Below are 24,603 nucleotides of genomic sequence, written 5' to 3'. Positions count from 1 at the left end.
ATAACCATTCCTTTATTCAAAGGAAAACATCCCAGGGCTGAAGTAGTCACTTGGCAACAGAATCTTGCAATATTGTAATAGAAAGGGTCCTGGATTGGAATCAGAGGACCGGGTATGGAATCCAACTTACGTCATCAACATTCTATTTCTGTTATCTTGGGCAAGTGACAACCTCCCTAGACCTCAGTTTTCTCACCTATAAAATAGGGGTGGTGGTATTGTTGGACTAGATGATCTTTAGGGTTCCTAAGCTGATATAGATATAGAAACCATTTGTTTCTGCAAAAGAGAATCTTCCATTTGGTAAGGAAGATACTGCCCTACTTGTTAAAGGAAATGAACTAGGAAAGATTAGCTGGAAGGAGAGCAAAGCATCCTTATTGAATTATTTTACATCAAGTCTGAAGGAAAAGAAATAAGAAGTAATACAATACTAGATTAAGGTTTTGCCTTTTGAGATAAATACCAGATATTTAACTTAGAGCAGCAAATGTTATCAATTAATCTCTTTTTCTCCCTCTCCTCTTTAATCTCCTTCTTGATTTTCTCCCTTTTTCTACCTCTTTTCCCCCACTAGAAAAAAAACAAATAAACTTATAACATGTACATAATCAAGCAAAACTAATTTCTTTATTGGTCACGTCCAAAAAAATATGTCTTATTCTGCACCCTGAGTCTATCCCCTTTCTGTCAACTTTATCAGCTCTGGAATCATCACAGGTCACTACATTAATCAGAGTGCTTAAGTCTTTAAAAGCTGTTTGTCTTTATAAGGCTAGTGTTCCCATGTTAATTGTTCTTCTGTTCATTTCACTCTGTATCAGCTCTTACAATTCTTTCCATGTTTCTCTAAAATCATACTGTTTGTCATTTCTGACTGCACAGTAATTTTACGTCACATTCATATGTCATAAATTTTTCAGTCATTCCCCACTTCATTGTTACTACCCCTTTAGTTTCCTGTTCTTTATAACCATGAAAAAAAGAACTTCCATTAGTACTTTTGTGCATATGATTCCTTTTCATCTCATTTTGTTGCCAAAATAGGAGTGTAAAGTTGGGGTACTCTGTTTATTTTGTGCCTGCTCATGTTGCCACTCAATTACTTGACTTTTGGGCTTTTTGCCACAGTAGGACTCTGCCACCAGACAGGGGAGCTTTCGTCTCAAACGCTGGGGTTTTCTCAGCTGCCAGAGGTATTAGTTGGATGCCCTCTCTGCAAGCCTCCACATGCTCCATCAAACTGGTCACATACTGCAGGACTTCCACCCTAGAATGCAATCCAGATCCAAGCAGGTTAAAGCAAGAGTGATTACCCCTCAGACTGGTTGCTTGGTCCCCCTACACTCTGCAGGCCAGGAGCTGAAGCTGCCACATGGGGGCGGCTCCTCAGTGGCTTCTCACCCCGGGGGGAAGAGACCAATGCACTCCCAACTACTGGATCCCAAAGTCCACACTGCACTGACCTCTCACTTTGTCCTTAGCATCTGTGTGTTGATAATTCTGGAAAATGTTACAGCTGCTGGTGATCTGGAGTCCCTCCAGCAGGTGATTGGTCAGGCCCTCCCTAGGGCTAAAACCTCAGGTTCAGGCTGGGCTGGGCTCTGGAGCGCTGTGCTGGCTGATTCCTGCCAGGCTGTCCTCAGCGGGAGGTTAGCTTCTCTGTGTCATTTTGTGGATTCTGTTGATTCCTTTTCCTCTCTCAGAGACGTACTTCAAAGCATTATTTCCCCATGGAGGAATTGTTGCTCCCAGACCCAGCACTTCACAGGATGACATCTGCTTAGATTCTATATTGTTAATTCTTCTAGATTCCATCCTAAGCCATCTGAATATGACAAATTGTATTGCAACATAAAATAAGTGTATGTCATCTGAGTTCACTGCACAGAAGAGTGAGGACAGTCAGATAGCATTAATCAGGAAAATCTGTCTTGAAGAACATTATACTTTCTGACCTAGAAAAAAATATGCTTGGCTTTTAAAACATTTCAGATGGTTTCCCTGGTTACTTAAGAGTAATCACTGGAACAGAAACTCATTTACATGTCACTGTCCCTTCTCCTAGAAGGTTTGTGCTCCTGGTAGTATCACTTTCTGAGCTAGACTTGTAGGTGATAGTGTAGTTGTGTGACCTTGGTTGAATCACTTTGATTCTCTGAGCTCCTGTTGCCTTAAATGCAAAGCAGGGATAATAGATTACTTTAGAATAGTGGTTGACAACATTTTTCCCCCCTGAACTCCTTTCAACAACAACAAAATGTGTTTTGAACCCCCAGAGTAATTTAATATACTACTCCTAATATTCTTTTAGATTTATTAATTAAATGTTTAAAGTAATTACACTGACAACTTTTGCCCCCAGACTTCCAAACTAAAATTTATATTTTATAATTATGAAATATAAAATTTATTCTACCTATAATTATGAAAACTATATAAAATCATGGGCAGTTAAGTGAACAGTGGATAGAGCACCAGATATGGAGAAAGGAAAAATCATCTTTTTATTAGCTGTGTGACCCTGGGCAAGACACTTAACCCTGTTTGCCTCAGTTTCCTCATCTGTAAAATGAGCTGGAGAAGAAAACGACAAACCAGTACAGTATCTTTGCCATGACTTTATGGGAGATTCAGTAAGAATTAAGTAATCTAGCAAGTCCTGATAATGTGGCAGTTATTAACTGCTTAATATTGAAGAATTTTTAGTGCAAACCCTTTGGACCATCATCATGAACCCCCAAGGAATTAATGAACAACTATTTGGGAACCACTGCTTTATAGGATCACAATTATAGACCATCTAATCCAACCCCTTCAATTTTATAAATGAATCATTTGAGGCCCAAGGTAACTAAATGATTTGTCCAAGGTCACAAAATGAGTGGAAGAAATGGGATTTGAACCCACGTCCTCTGATCTTAAACTGTGCCATATATACCATAGTGAAGAAAATACTTTGAAAACTTTAGAGCGCCACTTAAATATGAGCTATTATTATGATGTTAATTATTTAGCATGGGTTTGTGAATATTTGATACCACATCCATCTACATACTTAGGGCCCTGTGTGCTCCCTTGGCAGTGAGAAAGGGGCTGTTGTTTGGGTAATGAATTAGGTCTTACTATAGTTGATGGAAGATGTATTTCCATGCCTCTTTTATTAAAAGGACATCAACTTTCTCTTTCTCTCTTTTCTGTCATCCTTCATTCTTGATTGTTTTCCTCCCTTTTAAGGACATGCTGGGGGAAGCTAGGTGGTGCAATGGATAGAGTGCAGAACCTGAAGGCAGGAAGACTCATCTTCCTGAGTTCAAATCAAGCCTCAGACACTGACTGATTGTGTGACCCTGGGCAAGTCACTTAACCCTGTTTGCCTTAGTTTCCTCATCTGTAAAATGAACTAGAGAAGGAAATGACTAAACCACTCCAGTGTCTTTGCCAAGAAAAACCCAAATTGGGGTCACAGAGAGTCAGGAATGACTGAAAATGACTGAACAAGAACAAAGCACATGCATATTTGTACATTAGCTTTATTTTGAAGACTCTTCTAAGGTTAAAAGGAAATGTACCTATACTTGTGTAGAGAGCTGCTATTGTGCTTCATAACTTTTCCCACGTGTCTTGGTTTTCTGGACACCCTGTGCTTTGTCTTACCCTAAGAAGCAAAATAAAAGGAAATATAATTAATGTACATGCATTTAACTCTGAAATTGGCAAATGATTGTGGATAATATGGCTTTGGATCCAAAATCTAACACAAAAGATGGAATTTAAAAAGGAACACTTCAAGGGAAAAAAAAAATAAGCTTTCTTTTGCTCGGTTTCATTGATTGCTCAGTTAGGTTTGAGTTATTTATTTTAGTCTATACCAGCAAAAACTGTATTTGGAAAAGAATATAATATGATTAAAAACCTATGTTCTTTTAAGGAGAAAAGGCAATCCAGGCAATTGCAATCAATCTAAGATAGATTAGGGAAACAGATCAAAACTCAGTAGAGTAAAAGCTTCTTGAGGACAGATACTATTTTTTTTCTATCTTCAATGTCCTAGCACAGTGCAGACCCCACAGTATGCTTCAATTAAATATTTTGAATTGTATCTATCAAAATAGATGATCTTTGTACTTGAGAGACATTTGTTTCTTCACTGTTTGATCTATCTCATGTGTTGGGTTTTCCATGGCTGCCTCATCCTTTATTGAATCACCATGGCCTTTGTGGTTTCCTGGAGCCCTGATTTATTGTTTCCCCTGCTGATAAATTGGAGTGACCTCTGTTTATTATTAGAAAGCTCTCCAATCTAATCTTGCCAATATAACACTCATATTTTATTTTGACATCTTGTTGTGGACATTGACAGTGAAAACTGTAAAATTTTGTAAAATTTAGAAACCTTAAAACTTGATAAAATGCCATGTCCTAAATGATACCACAAGAAGAGAACATTTGTCTTCTTCTTTGATAAGGTTAATGAAACTTAGAAGTACTTAAAAGAACTTCCTGATCCATATATTGACACTAATGATTACACCATTTGATGCAGAATATCTTCCAGCATCAAGGAATTAGGAAATTTGGGGTATTTTTCACTTAAAGGAAACCCACGAAGTGGAAATTCCTGCCCATGAGAATAGTGATCACTCTATGATTTTCATCCTGTGGGCAATTTATACAGGTCACAATCTCTCCACACCTCATCCATATTCTGTGTTTCTCTTTCATGTCTTTCTATAGAAGATCTACCCAGTGTGCTAACAATCTTCCTCTGGTTATTTTAATATTTGTATGATACTCATGTGGCTGTCCTGTTTCATGTCATTTTTACTTCATGATGAATCCATCTCCTTTATCAATAATTTGAGTATCCATTCATCTTTTATGTAACTTTCATGCGCTATTCATTATTGATTGTATTTTGTAGTCTCTGTGCATAAATCATGCATATTCCCATTCCCCCATGGGCTGTATACACATATGTGCATGCGTACATACTCTTCCCTGCTAATGCTTCTCCATGGTTTGTAATCATAGTGCATATTTGACATAATATTGGTGTTAAAGAGATGAGTTTTTGTGACAATGCATAGTTTAGGATCATTCAGAGTACTTCAGAATTTTCCAAAAGGAGTCCATCATTAGTGAGAGTACATGGCTATAAAATGCCATATTCCATTTGGCATCTCTTTGTTGTCTCTATTCTATTTTTTTTCCTACAAAAGCTCTTGTAACGACCTGGTTTAGCTGGATTTAATTTCAAGTGCTGCATCATTGTTTTCCACTCAAAGTGTTTTTATGATGTTATCCTGCTTGGTCTTTAAGTCTCCTACTCACCAGTGTTTTGGAAGGAATTTTCATTTTGTATTAAAATTTAGTTTTGCCTTTGACTTCCTTTTCTCTCTAAGAGGCAAGAAAATAAATTTTTATTGTCTGGGGCAATTTCTGGTCATTTGTATTTTCTGTTCTGTTGACTATTTTGAATCAATTAAACTTCTCTTAGAAATGGACATAGAGTCTACTTTTACCTATTTCCTTCCTTTTTTTGAAAGGATAGTCCATTTAAACAGTTGGAGCTGCTGTCTGAAGACTCCATATCTTCTTTCTTTTCTTCTTATTTGGTATTTACCATTACTTTTGCTCTAACTAGTTAGTGATCTGACCCCCATGACTCTTCAAAGGCATTTCCATTTTAGTAAGAGTGTTGAACTTTAGCCATCCTGTAGACCCTAACCCTGAGCCAGGATTATATATGCTCTATATTTAATGCTTAAAAACCAGCCAAGCTAAGTTCAAATAAACTTATCACTAGATTGGCTTTAGGGTGATAAATTTTTTGACTGTAAAATCTCTCAAAAACTATTTACAAAGTCACTGATGAGTTGTAGTCTATGTTGGTTATGGGAGTACTTACCTCGAACCTTGAAGAGTTGAAAGAATATGAAAGTCAATTCTTTTTTTACCAAATCTCAGAGTCTCAGAATTGGGAGCAATGTCAGAGGACAAATCCGACCTATACCTTGATGAGAATCCATTCCACAAACCCTCAAAAGGGAAATTCACCACACTCTCATGAATCCTGTTCTACTTTTATAAACTGTTCATAAATTTTATCTTGTATTTTTGTCTCCTTATGTCAAGTTTAAGTTTATTTCTGTAACTCCTACCCATTGCCATTAGTTCTGCCTTCGGACTCCAAGAAGAACAAGCCTTATCCCTCTTCCACAATACACCTATTCAAATACTTGGAAGATAACTATGTCCTTCATCCCCCTTCCCCCAAGTATTCTTGTCTCCCCAGTTTCTCTGACTGATCCTTGTATGTTATGATCTCAAAGATTCCTAAATTTTGGAAATATCTGGCTTAACTAGCAGTTTGCAACAGGTACTACGTATTTAGTGTTGAACTTGGAGTCAAGAAGATCTGAGTTCAAATCCCCTCAAATACTTACTGTGTGACCCTGAGCAAGTCCCTTAACTTCTGTATGCCTCAGTTCCCTTCATCTCTTTAAAAATATATAAACTTATTATGTGTAAGCTCCTTGCAAGTAGCCATTGTTTCTTTCTTTTATTTATATCCTTAGTACCTAGTATAGTGCCTGCACACAGTGGGTGCTTAATAAAAGCTTGTTGCTTGATTGAAAAAATCTCCAGTGTTCATATTATGTCATTTTATTATATTGTTGAGCACTGGTTCTCAATTCTAAAAAAAAATTTTCATATGGCACAGTATATTATTTCTTGCTATAAGGAATCCTGATATACCATGGGAGAGTTGAGAGATTCACACACATATATGTGTAAATGTAAGTTCAGTAGAGTTCAAAGCATACCCTTTGAGGACCACTGTCTTTGAGCCAAAATGTTTTCCTAAAGGAAAAAAAAATCCCATTTAAAAAGGGGATTTCATGGGAAATGAGATTTACTTTGCAAAAATTCACTCTTAAATGATTTTTCCAAAGTGCTCTCTTTTCTAATATGGGAGAGATCCATAATTTTTTATTTTTAAGCAATTGGGGTTAAGTAACTTGCTCAAGGTTACACAGCCAGTTATTTCTAGGTGTGGTGCTAAGTATCAGAGCCCGGATTCTATCCCAGGTTATCCCGACTCTGGGGCCAGTGCTCTTACTTGCTGTGCTACCTGGCTGCCCCGAGAGATCCATAATTAAAGACCCTGATGTCTTTTGCCCTGTTTCGTACTATGAGTTTTCTGAATCACTGTCAAATTCAGATTTCTCTGTTTTATTTAGGAGAACACAAGCTTCATTTCATTCCTGCACTGATTGGCCCTTTCTTAGAAGTAACCTTGATACCTCAGCCAGACCTACGGAATGTAATGATTCCTATTTTCCATGATATGATGGACTGGGAGCAAAGGCGTAGTGGCAACTTTAAACAGGTAAGCACAAACTTCTCCCCATGCAGATGGAAAAGTTCAGTGAAATGCATTTCAGAGATGACCAATTTCTTTATAAGCTCTTTAAAGGCTACAATAAATTCTTATCTTTCTATCTCCAGTCCTAGCACAGTGGCTGGCATAAAATAGAAACCTAATAAATATCTGGCCAATTAAATTGTTGAATTAATTATATTTTGGTAGAAAAAGCACTCGAATTAATGAGGAATCAAGAGACCTGATTCCCAATCCTGTCTTGATATGTGGGGGAAGAAGAGGGGAAGAAAAACACTGGATAAAGAGTCTAAAGAAATTCCTTCTGTTCTTGGCACTGCTATTAATTAGCTGTACTTTGGATGGCTCATCCTCTCTGGACTTCAATGTCCTTATCTATAAAATGAAAGTTACATTAGTTTATTATTAGTCCCTTCCAGTTCCAAAATCTATAATTCACTGATTCTAATATCTCTCATCCTGCCATAACCAATTTGTTGCCAAAGCCTGTTGATTTCATCTTTAGGACTTCTCCAGAATATGACCCCTTCTCCTCTAACACAGTCACTATTCTGATATAGGCCTTCATTCATTCCTGCTTGGATTATTTAAATAGCCTGTTGTGGGTCTGCTTGCCTCAAGTCTCTCCCTCCCATCCACCCCACTATAATGTATCCTCCATTCATCCACTAAAATCCTTTTCCTAAAGTACAGATCTCATCATGTCATTCCCCCATTCAACAAGCTCCAGTGACTCCCTGATGCCTCCAGAATCAAATACAAAATACTCCGTATGTCATTCAAAGTCCTTCATAATGTAGCTCCTTCCTACCTTTCCAGTCCTCTTATACCTTACTCCCCAATACATACTCTTCAGTCCAGTGACACTGGCATCCTTGCTGTTCCATGAATGTGACACAACATCTTTTGCCTCTGGGTATTCTCTTTGGCTGTTCCCTGAGCTTGGAATGCATGCTCTTCCTCCTCTATTCTGACTGCTGACTCCCAAGCTTCCCTTAAGTTCCAATCATAGCTTCTATAGGAAGCCTTCCCCCAACTCCTCTTAATTCAAGTGCATACCCTCTCTTAATTACTTTCTGTTTACATATAGCTTCCTTTTAATATATTTGTTTGCATGTTATCTTCCCCTTTAGTAAGCTCCAAAAGCCAAGGACTGTCTTTTGCCTCTTTTGGTATCCTCTGTGCTTAGCACAGTTCCTGGCATATAGTAGGCACTTAATAAATGTTTGTTAATTGATTAATTAGTCATATGACCTTGGATGAATTACTTTACCTCTTTTCTCCCAGGTAAAATGAGTTGGCTGTTGCAGATGATCTCTAAGCCTAGAATTCTATATCTTAAAGCCTGCAGTATCTTTTCTTGGTCAGAGATGGGTGCCACTGGGGGGATCCTGGAGTTAATGGGTTTTGAGAATTACTTAAATCCTCTGAGCTCTGGATGTTGTATTTGTAGAATGGTTCAGCTTTGTTCATTTCATACATTGTGTGTTGTATTGATCTCTTTAAATGGGTGAGGATTAATTTGAAGGGGAAAAGTGATTGAAACACAAGAAATGTAGCAGTAATGCTGCGATTGTTCACTGACTTAGGTCTCAGTCATTCAGTTTCCAATCTTAAAAGGACAGATTTTTTTTTAATGAAGAAGCCAAATCTTGTGAGGATTCAGTTGCTTCTGCCACTCCAGAACACCTTTTATCCCTCACTTTGAGCTACTAAACTTGCCATCTCCTTGTATTGCTAAGAATCTAATCACCCATAGGGTTGCATCCTTGGATGGATTCCTTTCTTTGTGCTGTTGCAAAGGAACCATTGCAGAAGTGTCAGAATTAGTTTAAGAAAAAAGAATTATATGAAAGTATTCTACTGGCAAAACACCAGAAGGTTGAGGCATTTTTCCTGGTTTCATCATCATCCTCCCCATCATGTGACATTTAAAAAAAACAACAACACAAAACCATAATCCCAGTGATTCAGAAAGACTGATACCAGTGGATCTCTCAAGCTAGGGAGTCCTAAGCTTCAGTGGGCTATGTTGATCAGATGTCCGAACTATTTTTGGCATCACTATAGTGAGCCTGGAAGAAAACCACCAGTTTGTCCAACAAAGGATAAAGCTGACCCAGGTCAGAAACATAGCAGGTCAAAATTCCTGCACTGATCAGCAGTGGGGACACATGAGTAGCCCCTATACTTCCAACCCAGGTGAGATTGGGGAACTCTGTCTTAAAAAAACAACAAAACAAACAAACCAAAACTACTTCTAGTTAAGTAGGTAGGCCACAGTTCTGAGACAAAACACCATTCACCTGAATTCATGAGTTATGACTGCTGACCCAGGAGTGGATTCACAGAATATCAGAAACAGAAGAGACCCTAAGAAATCACCTGGTCCAGTTCTACTTAATAAATAGAGAAGGAAGGAGAGATTCAGACAAGTGGAAATGACAGGAGATCCCAGAGCCAGTCCAGAGGTATGCCTAGCACATAGGTCTCCTGACTCTGAACTCACAGCTCTCAGATAGCCCTATGGTGACATCTACAAAGTAACAAGCTACCAGGTCATTTAGGGATTTCCCTCTTTTCTCACTCTCCTACAGATACTTCTGTTAGATTAATATTGATGGCATCCTCAAATAGCATTATATAATATTATATTATATAATAGCAAATAGTAGTGGTGTTCTGTTTGTTTTTTTAGTCTAATTGCTTAATTGAAATACTCTAGGAAAGACCCAAGGAGCCAGTTTTCTACAGGGCCTGCACAATCTGTACCTACAGCCCTCTAAAGATGAATGCAAAGTGAGGGGAGAATCATGGAACTCATGGATGGCCCCTTAAGTGACTGGCATCTCTAAATGGGGTTCTTTTTCTCTTTAATCCCTGGACAACTGGCATTTCCTGCCTACCAACTTGTATCCATCACCCAATCATGTTTGGTAGGGACAGCTTAAAGAGTTCTAGTCAGCAGTAAATGAGCTAATGAAGCTAAAAGACAGTTTTGGTAAAGATAATTTTAAAAAAAGTTTTGAGAGACATAGTTTCTGGGTAATTTAATCATTTTATTAATAAGGCCAGAAGGTTTGTAATAAAAGGATGGTCATTTGGCCGTCTCTCTCAAACCAGAGACCATCATGGCAGCAGACACAGTTTATATGCCCTTCAAAAGAGTACTTGGTTCAATCCAAGTGTAATGTGATTGCAGATGGGCTATATTAAAATGAAGGACTCAGTATCTCTTAAATAGGAAAAGGATCTCTAAACCTGAGTGAGCACCAATAGTTTTAGGCTGTATATTCAAAGAATGTATACCCCACCCAAGCCTGAGCAGAACACAATGGACTTCATCACCTTAGATTAATTTCCTTGCAGTGTTGGGTGGAGTCTGACCAAGATTGAAGAGAGACTATGCAATGTCATCATCAGTAATGTCTCCCCAAGAAAAACTGAACTTTTAAAAGACTTTAGAAGAAGGGGAAAGCTCTGAATCTCCCCCTGAATTGTTGATTATTAATAACAATTTCTCACAATCACTGAGAAGAATTATAACAATTCACATTGATATTATACTTTAAGGTTTATGAAATTATTTCTTCATAACTATTATGTGAAGGGAGGTAAGTTGTGCAAGTATTATTATTTCCACATTGCATACAATGAAACTGAGGCTCACAGAGGTTAAGTGATTTGCCCAGAGTCACCCAGCTAGCACTTTCAAAAGTAGAGCTAGACATGCATATACCACAACTTGTTCAGCCATTCCCCAATTGATGGGCAACCCCTTAATTTCCAATTCTTTGCCACCACAAAAAGAGCTGCTATAAACATTTTTGTACATAGGGGTCTTTCTCCCATTTCTATGATCTCTTTGGGATATAACCCTAGGAGTGATATTGCTGGATCAAAGGGTATGAAAGTATTTATAGCCCTTTGGGCATAATTCCAGATTGCTCTCCAGAAAGGCTGGATCAGTTCACAACTCCACCAACAATGCATTAGTGTTCTAGTTTGCCTACATCCTCTCCAGCATTTGTCATTTTCCTGTTTTGTCATCTTAGCCAATCTGACTGGTGAGATGTGGTACCTCATAGTTGTTTTGATTTGCATTTCTCTAATCAATAGTGAATTAGAGCATTTCTTCATGTGCTTATAGATAGCTTTAATTTCTTTCTCTGGAAACTGCCTATTCATATCCTTTGACCATTTATCAATTGGGAAATGACTTGTATTCTTATAAATTTGACTCAATTCTCTGTATATTTTAGAAATGAGTCCTTTGTCAGAGACATAGGTTGTAAAGATTCTTTCCCAATTTCCCACCTCCCTCTTAATCTTGGTTACATTGGCTTTGTTTGTACAGAAACTTTTCAATTTCATGTAGTCAAAATTATCCATTTTACATTTTATAATGTTCTCTAATTCCTGTTTAGTCATAAAGTCTTTCCCTCTCCACAAGTCTGATAGGTAAACTATTCCTTGTTTTAGGAGACTGCTTACAGTATCAACCTTTATACCTAGATCATGCACCCATTTAGACTTGATTTTGGTATATGGTGTTAGATAATGGTCTAAAATACTATTGTGCTATAAGAAACGAGGAGCAGGCAGTCTTCATATTTACCTGGAGAGGCTTAAAAGAACTGATGTTGAGTGAGAAGAGTAGAACCAGGAGAAATTTGTACACAATTACAGACACAACGTATGTGTGATGACCAACTTTGATAGACTGGACTCTTCTCAGCAATGCAGTGATATAAGTCAATCCCAAAAGATGCATAATGGAGAGAAAAATGTGCATCCAGAGAAAGAACTAGAAAGAACTAAGTTTATATCCAGGTGGAAGCAAAATACCTGATCTTTTTCGTTCTCTTATTTGGTTTTATGGCCTCTTTACCATTCTTCGTTCCAGCTGATACAATCCGTCCTTATAACCTGACCAATGTATAATGTGAAAGTATTTACAGATCCTATACTTGACTATAAGCCGCCATGGTGGGGGAGGGGAAGGAGGGGGACAAAATGTGAAATTCAAGGAATTGTGGAATTGAATCCTGTAAACTAAAAGGAAACAAACAAATTAATAAATAAAAATTAAAAAAAAAAGTAGAGCTAGAGCATGAATGAAGACCAAGTCAAACATTATGTTGGAGAAAGTACACTTTAGGGTACTTTTTTCTCTTAATTCAATTTCACTTCAAATAAGAAATTGTGGTTTCTTCTATATTAAGGTCAGGCATTTGACAGTAGAGTCTCGTCTGCTCCAGGGAGGTATAATTCATTTTCTTTCCCTTTTGTCATGTCCTAGAGCTGTGGTTATGGTTTTCTGCTTGTCACACACATAGTCCGGAGAAGAGAGTTAATACCTTTGGAAATACAAGTTATTGTATTTTGTTTTGTTTTAGAAACACTACTTTTTTTTATCCCCCTTTATTGTTAATTAGAAAATTGCTATATCTCTCCCCTTTACCCAAAGATGGATCAAGTTTTGAACTTAAACTAAAAAGGGTATAGCCCCATATCCCTGGTGAGGTAAAAAAAAAAATACAAGGGTCTAATTTGTACAAAAATAGTCATACCAGTACTTATGGTAAAGAAGAACTGGAAACAGAGTGGATACCCATCATTTGGGGAATAGCTGAACAATGGTGGCATATAAATGTGATGGAATATTCACGATTTTTCATAGAACACTATGGGAAATTTAGAGAAACATGAAAAAATTTGTGCAAACTAACACAGATTTGTATGAAATAAATACATAGCAGCTAGGTGTAGTGCAGAGGAAAGACCACTGACTTAGAGTCAAGAAGACCTGAATTCAAATCCAGCTGCAAAAACATATTAAATGTATAATGTGAGGCCAGCCACATAACTGTCTGCCTCGGTTTCCTCATCTGTAAAATGAGGCTAGGTTATTGTGAGGATAAAAGAATATAATATTTTAAAGCACTTTTCAAACCTTAAAGCACTATAGAAATGCTTGCTGGAATATACAAAGAAACCACAGTAATGTAAATGGAAAGAACACTAAAAGAAAACTGAATTCTAGGTAACTATGAAAACCAGTATTTTGTGCTGAAGAACAGAGAATGGAATTTACCTTTCTCCTTTCAGTAGAGAAGGTGGGAAAGAGGGGAGCAGGTTGTCAGTGGGAATTATATGTGACATACATCATAGATAAATCTCTGAATTAGGGTCCATTTCCAGCTAGAAGAGAGAGAACAGTGTTTATTGAGAAATAGTTGTAATATTGGAAAAAAAAGAGGCTCCAGTAAAACTTTTTAAAATGCATAGCCCCAACTGTTAAGAAAGCAATCCTAACTCTCTACTTGAAGTTTTTGTTTTGATGTGGGAGGCACTTTAAAAAAAAAAATGAGTTATGACTTTCATTTTCATTTCATTGCAGCCCCTCAGTGAGAATTCAGGCTGTGGAGCTGGGCTATTGGCTTTTTTGTTTGAATCCATAAATAGATAGCTGCCTTAGCAGCAGCAAATGCTCCTCAGCCCGTAGTTTGAAGTCACGTTGCTCCATTTAAATTAATCCTAAAAAAATTCCAAGGGGACCGTCGCTGTTGAACACACAGCAAGTAATGTGACCTATCATTAAATTTATAATTTTTTTTTTCTGAGATGAAAGCATCTTATATGCCTGTTTTCCTTGCAAAAATACATATATATCTTTCAGTTTGTCCAGAAATTCTACTTGTGAAAGAGAAGACAGAGAGTGCAGCTAATACTTGGCTATGTTTCAGGTGGAGGCCAAGCTGATTGACAAATTGGATAGCTTGATGTCAGAAGGCAAAGGTGATGAAACTTACCGTGAGCTCTTCAACAGCATGTGAGTAATGAATGTATGTCGTCTTCGTTTCATTCAGTGGTGTTGGTGCAAAAGATAGGTGACAGCCTCAGTGTGGACAAGAACTACACAAACAGCTTGGGGTTCCCAGGAGTGCTCTGTCTTTTTGAAGTGTGAAATAAAGGATAATTGCCTAACTCAGGCAAATGGCTCTTATTATGTTGATGATTAGACTTGTCTCTTTATTTTCATCTGTGATTGGGACAGGTTGCATGTGTTACATAACAAGACTTTCTCTTTTCATACCTATAATGATTTAAAAATCAGGAAATATGGTGATGACTTTGAGTGGAGATGATAGGGGGAGGGGAAATGTGGGCAATCATTAAGTTAGTGGATGATGCTTTTCAATCAAAGCAGAGGTGTAAGAGTTGCTTAGCTCCTGTGGAATTTACATGATTTGCATCTGTCCTTAAAAATGAAACACTTGTTGATTTCATGCTACAAATATCTAGTTGGGCTGATTGCTCAGTGATTGTGAATTGCTTATCAAAATTTTCAGATTAAAATTTCATAGGCACATTTTAATTTAGTCTAAACTCTGTCTTGTGTGGAGGCTAGAAAGGAATAATGGACCCTGCTCTGCTAAGCCTCTAAAGGAACTTTGAGGTTGTTCACACAAGTAGAATTAGTTTCTAGTCACAGATATGGAATTATCAATTGATCTTCTACAGGGTTTGAAGTAGCCTGCATTTGAAAGGGCCTGAGTAGATATATGAGAATGATTTAGTGCTTTAAGAATTTCAGGCTGGTCCTTTATTTTTCTCAAAATTTTTCTAGGTATATGCTTTAAAAGCCCTGGTATACTTACTTACATATCTACCTTTTAGCAAGGATTTCTTCTTGTTTGAAGGAAGCATCCCTTATTTGTTGCTTGTAAAATGTTGGCACTGTTTTCAGAAGTGCACAATAATGCAGTTCTAGGCTTTGTTGTTAAAGGAATATGCTAATATTTACCCCTAAACAGTTGAAATCCAAACACAAAATTCCCAAAACAAACAAAGGAAATCCACTTGTGATCCTTGACTGAGAGCAAGGATAGGATGCTTTAGATAATTTTGTGAATGACAGAGCAGGCCAAAGTTCAGTTTGCATGTGCAATACTTGTTATCAAAGCCTTTAAGAGAAGTTAGAGTGAAACAAAAAAAGTGGAGGAGCAAATGAATTGTCTTGGGAAATAATAAAAAAAGTTCTTTGTGCAGCATTCTGCACAGCACCATGTTCATGTGATTAATGCCATAATTAAACTCAAACTTGTATTAATAATATACCAAGTACTCATTCATCCTAGGATGCAGGATATCTGTCTTTCTCTGACAAGAGTTTAGCAAGAATTCTGATTAAAACCTCCTCTAATATAATAAATTGTTTTCTACAACAGCTCTTAGACATTCTCTTCATTTTGGGGTTTGAAAATAGATCAAAAATGAGAAAGCTTTCAATGAAATGATTCTCTAAAGATTTGTGACTCAGTTTTTTGGAATGAATTTCTAAGATTAAATGCTTACATATTTCAATAGTGCCTCTGATTTCTTTTATTAAAAAAGCCTGATAGCATCTAATTTGGATGGCTTATGCATAAATATGACTGAAATAGAGGATGATCCCTGACATTGAGAAAAAAGCCAGCAATTAAAATATTAAGCCCTCTGCAGTTGTGACTCTTTTAAGGTACCTGATGCATTATGTTGACATTTTTATCCTTGCCTTGCCTTTTTAGCATAGTTTCATAAAGGTGGAAACAATATTCTGCTTTCATGCTTTTATAATTAGCATAAGGGGATAAGCCAACACTTAAGCGATGATTAAATGTCATTTGTACCTGTGGTCAGGAAAATGAGAAATCCAAACTGAATTTCAGGAAGTGTTCCTTTGGTCAGCGCAACATTAATGAATTGGTATAATCACAGTAAATCGTCACCTAAATTAAGAGTTTAGGAAATACATGAAGTCAGGGTGCAGATCCCCAGTTGGTCTTTTTAATTCATGCTTCCTTATTTATTGTTTGATATTCATTTAAAAGTAGAAAAGCTATAAGTAACTCAGTGCTGCCAGAATATAAAGTTGGGATTTGGAGGTGGGTGGAGGGGGAGGCAGAACCTACCTAGCAAGATTACTTTCCTTTTTAAAATGGCACAAATTCATTAAAGAATTGGTGAAGAAGAATTGATGTGCTTAAAAGAATGACATTCCAGCAGTGATGTGCCTTTCTTCTCAAGAGCTTTGTGATATTTATGTACACACACACAAACATGTGTATGTAATTGTGTGTTTCTAGATATATAAAATATAACATATTATATATATTATAAAGTTTTATATATGTACATAAATAGTTCTATAATTTCCTCACTAATCATGTAGAATCTCAGGGACATGGGTAAGAGTCATAGTAGCATTCCAAACATTAATAGTTCATTAAACCATAAACCATCAAGATTATACAACATGCCTAAGTCACTGGTTACCAAGACTCTGCTCTGCTGACCTCTGCCCAATTTGCTTTCCATTTTGCTACGGTGAATTTCCATCTTCTATTCAACATATTTCTCTAATGTTAAATGTAATTGGAGTGCTCTTCGTTTTATGAACCCCAATTGATTCAGAATTGTATAGCAGCTAAGGATTTAATGTGAGGCACCATCTCTGTTGGATGTACCCCAGAGTTTTTCCAACACAAATCTTGATAATCATAAATCAAATTAGCTATTGCCCTCTATTGTTTTGTTCTTCCCCTCTTTTGCTAGGGTGGTTTCAACTTAATATCTATTTCTTGCCTTGCTGAATGTGTTTTGTTAAAGCCGTCACTCAGGTTGTAATAACCTGGTAATTATAATGAATAATAAGTAGAAAAAAATAAAATATTTTATAATAGTTTAAGTGTGATTGTTTCAGAGATAATGAATATATTATTTTTTAGCAAAGCTGTAGTACTTCCAAAAGTAGCAGACTGAATTTCTCCATATTTCCCAGTTAATATTTTCCCAAGGTACTCTTTCTGTTGAAGACATGCCAAGTTAAAAGGATTAAATTTCCGATGTTACTGAACTCTTTTCAATATACTTTTCCAAAGTTTTTGCTCCTTGTGATAAAAGCTTCTGTAAACAAATAACACAAGGGGAAAATGATATTTTAGGAGTTGCTGGACAGTTCTAGTTCTCAGTGACAAAAATGTCATAAAATATTGGGAAAAGTAGAACAGTGATTTTGTCCTAAATTAAAAACAAACAAACAAACAAAAACCAAAACTCAGCTACCATTTAGGCAAGAAAATGCCATGTAGACATAAGAGTTGTTCAGTGTGATCCTTTCGGGGTATGCTCCATCCCAAACCTCATAGCATAGCACCTAAGACATGTATGAGCAGGTTAGTCTATAATTGAGATATTTTTCTCTGTCTCCTAAAACCTCCAAGCATTGTAAAGTGGGTCCCAGTGTTTATAATGTAGCATCATCAAGTAGTATTTTAATCTCACATGGAAATACAAATTAAAAAATTCCTATGGATAAGATGGGAAAGACCAATTTCTCCTCTCTCAACTTAAAAATCCTCCCCTTCTAACCTACTTTCTATAAAGAGGTAGTGATAAATGAATTTCCCCATAGTGAGAATAGAACTTAAAGAGTCACAGGACCTGAGTTTGAAATCTAGCTTTGCCACTTAATTCCTTTGTAACTTTGGGCAAATCATTTCACTTCTCCAGGCCTCAGTTTCCTCATCTGTACAAGGAGGAAGTTAAACCAGATAACCAATAAGTGTTCTTCCAATTTAGATCTAGAATCCTATACTCTAAAGACTCAGATCCTTATCTGAACTCCAACACTGAATCTTGAGTTAATTATGAAAATATGTTCTACCAAGTTTCTCACTTCTTGGGGCCAAGGTATGTTACCTAACCTCCCTACTTGCTGTACCAGAGAGCTGTGAAGAGTAATGAAATTCATATCTCTAAAACAGAAGCTTTCATGTATTTTTAGAACTCATTTCTTTGACTTGAATTCTTTGTTTTTGAAGCCATCAAGTGTGTGGTTGTGCATGGCAGTCATTTCACAGAGCTGTTACATCCTCCCAAATTGATTTGGCAGGCAGATCTTGAATTAGTACATGGTTCAATACTGTTTTGGCATTTCAATGTGAACAAGGTGCTGTTCAGAGGTTTCTGAGAGGGAGTATTGTACATTTAAATTTTTAAACACCAGAAACACCAGAATAAAAAAAACAAAAAACAAAAAACCCAAGAGACTTTTCCCCTTGTATGATTAGTCAGGCTAAGATCCATCCCTTCCATTCCTTCCATATGCTACTTTCCCCTCACTTAGTCTAACAACATTAAGAGAACAAGCACAGGGTGAACTAACAAAGCATATGTGATTGGATGCAGAAAGAAAAACAGCTAGATAATAAGTCCAGCAGACTGAGCAAAGGGATGCTAAATTCCAAGGAAATTTTTTAAAAAATAGAACTTGGGAGTGATAACCACAATCTGGGATCCAGAAATAAGGCTTCATCATTTCTCTTAAAATCTAGATTTTTTTATTGATTCCTTTTGAAAATGATGCCAGGCAAGTCATCTACTTAGTTTTCACTCATTTTTAATGTTTCTTCCATATGTTTCTGGTGAAATATAGAAAAAAAGAAAAGAGGAATTGAAGAGGGCTTTGGAGTAAAATAGTCTTCATGATTAGTTTGGAAGGGGGAAAGCCTCCCTGCTGCAGTGGACATAGGCTGTTCACTTTTATCTCTGAGAAAAAGTTCAGTCTGGGAGTGCTAAAAGAATTCACTGATCTTGTTGTTGGATTTTTTGTGGGTTGGGGACAAAAAAAAAAACACACAGCTCCTAATTATTATGATTGTTGTTATTTTACGTTTATTTAGTGCCTCGACTCCAAGGTGCTTAAAAATAAGGGAAAAATGTAGGAGGAGAGATGTGGTTCAGTACTTGTCATCAATCTGCTTTAACAACCTACATAGAAAATCCTCTGTGATTAATGACTAAATGAATGAAACTGTTGAGTGAGTGCACAGATAGTACAATATGTATTGAGTGGGCAAATGTTAAGTGAAAGGAAAAAACGCAAAACGTCATACCGTCTGTACAAGGATTTTCCTGTAGCAGTTGCATTGCAGTAAAATTGCCTGGATGAAGATGCATTCTACTGAGAGGTAGGAAAACATTTTTATGTGAATAAAACAATATCCTACTGAAAAGAAACTTGGAGCTACTCCTATATTCCATGTGTACCGTGTCCTTTGATTTTCCAAGATGCAAGCTTCTAACAGTCTAAGGGGGACTTGGAAATATCTTTGAGCTGTGAGATGTCTGTGTGTTTTGAAAATCTTATGCATGTTTTTTTGACTTGATTACTTGGATAATCTGAAAATCAATTTGCTTTGTCAATGCTTCCTGGATTAGAATTCCACTATTTGGTCCATATCCTAGGTAAGACATTGTTTGCAAATTGTGGTACTTGTGAAATGTTGCAGTGGTTGCTAAGGTATTTAAGGTACTGATGAAGTAAAATGGTTGTCATGGTGACTGATAAAAATAAATGTTGAAATTGCCCTGGGTTCTTTTCTTTTCCAGTCTACTGAAGAAAATTGAACGGGAAACATGGAGGGAGAGTGGCGTATCATTGATTGCCACTGTAACCCGTCTAATGGAGAGGTTATTAGACTACAGGTGAGCTTCTGCACAAGGCTTTCCAGATTGAACCAGGGTTTGGACATCAGATAGTTAGACTAGCATAAAGATTCCATCTGAGTAATCAATTCAAACGACTGACAATCAGAACATGAGACTTTTTGAACTTAGATAACTGGCTCAAAACCAAGCCAGTGGGAAATTCTTATTGGCCAGTTGTAGGCTAGTCCTAGTAAATGGGAGTCCTCTTCTGAACAACTCCTAATCAAGCATCTTTCTTAAACATAGAACCACGGATGAAGAATTAAAGTGGTCTGTAATGGGACCAGTCCTGTTTTTAATGAAAAGAATATTATATTACTGTCTCTCCTTTCTAAATATTGGGATCAATTAAGCACGATTCTCTTCTTTCTTTCACTATATGTTTGTTTTTTTTAAAGCATTTGTTCCTATTAAGATGATTAAATTGAAATAAAGCTTTATTAGTGTCCATTTTATGTAATGATATACTTCCATCACATTTATATCATTTCCTCTAATACTCTATTTTCCAAGTAATTTTATTATCTCTTAAACTGGAAATGTAATCCTCAGCACAAAGTTTTGGCATGGAGCTCATAGGCACACCTGAATGGGTCATATACAATCATAGCATGCTATAATATAACCTTTCCTCCAGTGGCTGAATGTTTAATTGCATTCCTATCTGCTGTGTATAATCTTATTGTATAATCTTATCTGGCATCTGTTGTTTCATGAAACAAACTGCATTTATCTGTACTTGAGACTTCTGACTATTGCGTTTTGTTTTAGGGACTGCATGAAAATGGGAGAAGTGGATGGCAAAAAGATTGGCTGTACAGTTAGCCTATTGGTTTGTAAATAATTTTTTCTATTTATGTCAGATTAATTTTTTGCTAATCACAGAAATACTGATGTGTACATTTTTGCTTCAATGTTTCTCAAATGAATTAAAGAGTGATTTTCAGAGGAATTTTGCAAATTACATGTTGGATTCAGTACTAAAATTAGACATTCAGCTATAGCAAAGTGTTCTCACTATAATCTAGCTAGGACCAATATCAAACTCTGCAATAGAATCTAATAATAACAAAATAAACTTCTTGAGGAATAAATTTTCAATACTATAGAAGTTGAAGCTGTTTTAACATTTACGAGACACCTGTTGTTCTCATTGGAGTTAGCAAAGTGTCCCTCAATTGGATTTTGTTTTGCTTCAATGTATGTAGACTTCCGGTGGCCACCCTTCTTTTCATTCCTTTCAGGAAATTGAATCCATTTCTAGGAAAGAATAATGAGCCCTCTTTTTGCTACCCATTGGCAAATTTGTGTTTTAGCACAGTAATTTTCACATTCTTGCTTCTTCACACTTTGCATTCACAAAGCAACCATTGTTAGCTTCCAGATTATAAATATCTCCCAGTATTTGTTACTACATTGTAGATTTCCTAATTGCATATAGAACTACCATACCATTTCTAAGAGTCCATTTTGAGGAATAATGCAGTACTTGTCTTGAAATAATAATAATTATGTAGTAAATTGTGCTTTGAAAATCAAGTTGTTTTAATGCACCAAAACTATAATTTTATTATAGTTTGTTTCAAGATAGGAACTTATTACTGAATTGCCAGCTAACCTCCAAGACAAGCTAAGGCAGTAATTACATAGCAAATGCTGTGTAACTGTCTTTTCAATCTATTGGTTGTGTCTTTGTAGATTAAAATAATGACCATACATTTAGAGGTTAGCTTTTCAAGCATCTCTATAGTGTGGATTAATACTCTAGACAAATATCATTGACTCCAGTATGTAATGAAGCAAGGTATTACTACTGTCAATCAATCAGCAAATATTTATTAAGCACCTACTCTGTGCTAGATACTATACGAGGTGCTTGAGAGTACAAGTTACAAAGAATGAAATCATCCTTGCTTGGAATGATCTTTCTTTTGAGTTTGTACTACCTTTTATCTGTCTTCTAATTTTTTTTTTTTAATTCTCCTCCTGGCATCTTACGGTCTGTTCTAAGTTCTAGCATTACCACTCAGCTCTTTGCTTTGAGACCTTGAATTCCATGCAGTCCATAGCTTCTCCCATTTGATTTCCATTTTAAATCATTTCATGCCCCCTTCAGCACCATTTCATTTTACTTCATAGTGTTCACATCCTTTCTTCCTTTCTTTCCAACCCCTCTGTTATTAAGAAGACTTTAATGTTATTGCAGCTGACTGCTTCTGTGTCTCAAATTTGCATTTTCTCTCTTCCTTTACCCTCATTCATCCTCATTGTCATTAACATCCCCTCAAACACACATATAACACAAAACCCTGCTACTCTGTCCTTGCTCCTGGGAATTATCAACTTAATTATCCAGCCCTTACCTCATACTCATGCACCTAGAAACAGTGTATAGGGCACCGAACCTGAAGTCCAGATGATGAGTTCAAATCCAGCCCCAGATACCACCCACCTGTTTAACTGTAGGCAAGTCACTTAACCACTGTGTGCCTCAGTTTCCTCTTCTATAAAATGAAGATAATAATAGTACCTACCTATTAGGGTTGTTGTAAGGATAAAATGAGATACTATTTGTAAAGTCCTTTGTGAACCTCAAAGTGCTATATGAATGTTAGCCATTATTATTTTGTAAACATCCATTAAGCCTTTTCATTCCTTGGTATTGTCAGATAGTCCACTCAGCTGTTGATATCTATGACTTCTCAAGTTCATATTTTATATTCCCCCTCACAAGCCTTAACCCTTATTTTTTCTTAGCTAATCAAGATAAAGTGACTTGCCCAGAGTGTCTGACGACTGATTTGAACTCAGGTCCTCCTGACTCTAGAGCTAATGCTCTATCCACTGTATCACCTAGCTGTGTCAAGCCTTATTCCTTTTCAAAATTGACTTTTAATTAATTTATTTTTATTCTGAATTTTAAACACCATGAAAGAGCATCTCAGTATATAGAGAAGAGAAAAAAAAGACTATACATTAAATTGCAAATTGTCACTTCATACACTTGCTATTATGCAACAATAAATTCCATGTCGCTTTCAGAACTGTTCTTCCCATCTGTTTTCCCTTGGAATTTCCCTCAGTCCTCCCCTGTGTAGTCCTTAAAACATCCCACTGCCCTCTTCTTTTTTGTATCACAATTACTGATCCTAACGTTCCCTCCCCCAATCTTCCATTGAAAAAACCAAGGGAAAAAAAAGAAAAATCTTTTCAAGTAAAAAGTATAGTCAATTAAAATGAATCCACAAGGGCGGCTAGGTGGCACAGTGAGTAAAAGAGCCGGCCCTGGAGTCAGGAGAACCCGAGTTCTGTTCCGGCCTCAGACACTTAACACCCACACAAAAAACCTAGCCATGTAAGCTTGGGCAAGTTACTTAACCCCAATTGCCCTCCAAAAGGCAAAAAAAAAAAAAAAAAAGAATCCACAGTGGTGAGCCTGCCTAAAAAAATCAGCACCTGCCCTGAAAACTTTAGTTCATTACCTTTTCATCAAGAGGTGGCTAACAGGCTTCATCATATTTCCTTCAGAGACATGTTTGATTATTACATTGGTGAAAGTTCTTCACTTATTTCATTTCTTTCAAAATTGTTGTTAGATTTATTTGTTTTGTTGTTGTTTACAACCCTGTTTTCCTTGTATAAGCATTTCTTCTCATTCTGCTCCTTCCAGTCCACTCGACATCAATTCATGCAACCCTGAATATTGTGGAATTATATTTCCATGTCTTATGGTGCCACAAAATTCCATGTATAGTGCCACGTTGAAATTCCAAGTCAATGAGGATTTATTAAGGCTTACTATATATCAGATATTTTACTATGCAGCAGTCAGAATATGCCCAGCCATTCCCCTATTGATGGGTACCACTTTATATTCTAGTCCCTGCTTTTTCACACACACACACACACACACACACACACACACACACACACACACACACCTTTCAGTATTAAGAAATAGATTTTGCTTGCAGCTATCTTCTTAGTATTATCTTCCCAATTCCTATGTTTTCCTGTTGAATGTGATAGATTTTACATCAAATTGTGTGTGCGTGTTCCATCTTCCTTTGTCCATTTCAGATGAATGAGGTTCATCTGATGCTCATTCCCCTTGTCCTTTACTTCCATGTTTGCGTATTCTTCTCATGTAGCCCAGTTATGAAAAATGGCAAGTTCTACCTCCTTTTTCCTCCTTTAAATACTGCTTTATTCATTTTGCCCTGCCTCTCCAAACCCTTACAACAGAACCACTCGACTATCAGGTCCTCTGTCTTCACTCTTTAACTCCCTTAATATCCTTTGAAGACATTAAGATTCTGAAGAGAGACTTATTTCTCCTTTTCCCCCATTAGAATGTGAGCACTACATCATCATATAGACCTTTCTAGATGATCAAATAAATTTACCTTTTAGATTTCTCCTGATTCTTGTGCTCATATCTCATAGTTTCTATTCATCTCTGGTCTTTTCATCAGAAATGCTTTAAAATCCTCTCTTTCATTAAAGATTCATTTCTTACTCTCCCTGTCCTGTTCCTTCCCCCTGTTCCTTCCCCCCAATCTCTCATATAATTATACTCAGTTTTATAGAATAAGTTGTTTTTGGTTGTAAATCTATACCTTTTGCCTTTTGGAATTTTTATCCCAAGATCTCCCTTT

General features: G+C 36.6%; 1 protein-coding gene across 1 annotated transcript in view; it reads left to right on the top strand.

Moving 5' to 3' along the window:
- DOCK4 (dedicator of cytokinesis 4) overlaps positions 1-24,603 on the top strand; it is a 577,420-nt gene that overhangs the window by 497,405 nt on the left and 55,412 nt on the right. Inside the window, exons 31-34 of the mRNA XM_069107030.1 lie at positions 7,248-7,396; positions 14,158-14,243; positions 19,847-19,942; positions 20,717-20,777. Of these exons, the coding sequence (XP_068963131.1) occupies positions 7,248-7,396; positions 14,158-14,243; positions 19,847-19,942; positions 20,717-20,777 (392 nt within the window). The remainder of the gene's footprint in view (positions 1-7,247; positions 7,397-14,157; positions 14,244-19,846; positions 19,943-20,716; positions 20,778-24,603) is intronic.

This window comes from Petaurus breviceps, unplaced genomic scaffold (assembly GCF_028583685.1).
Source record: "Petaurus breviceps papuanus isolate PSGF00001 unplaced genomic scaffold, PetGlider_PUasm1.0 84, whole genome shotgun sequence".
NCBI classification, from domain to species: Eukaryota; Metazoa; Chordata; class Mammalia; order Diprotodontia; family Petauridae; genus Petaurus; species Petaurus breviceps.
Note: the sequence above shows the minus strand (reverse complement) of the source record. Positions and strands in the feature narration are given on the sequence as shown.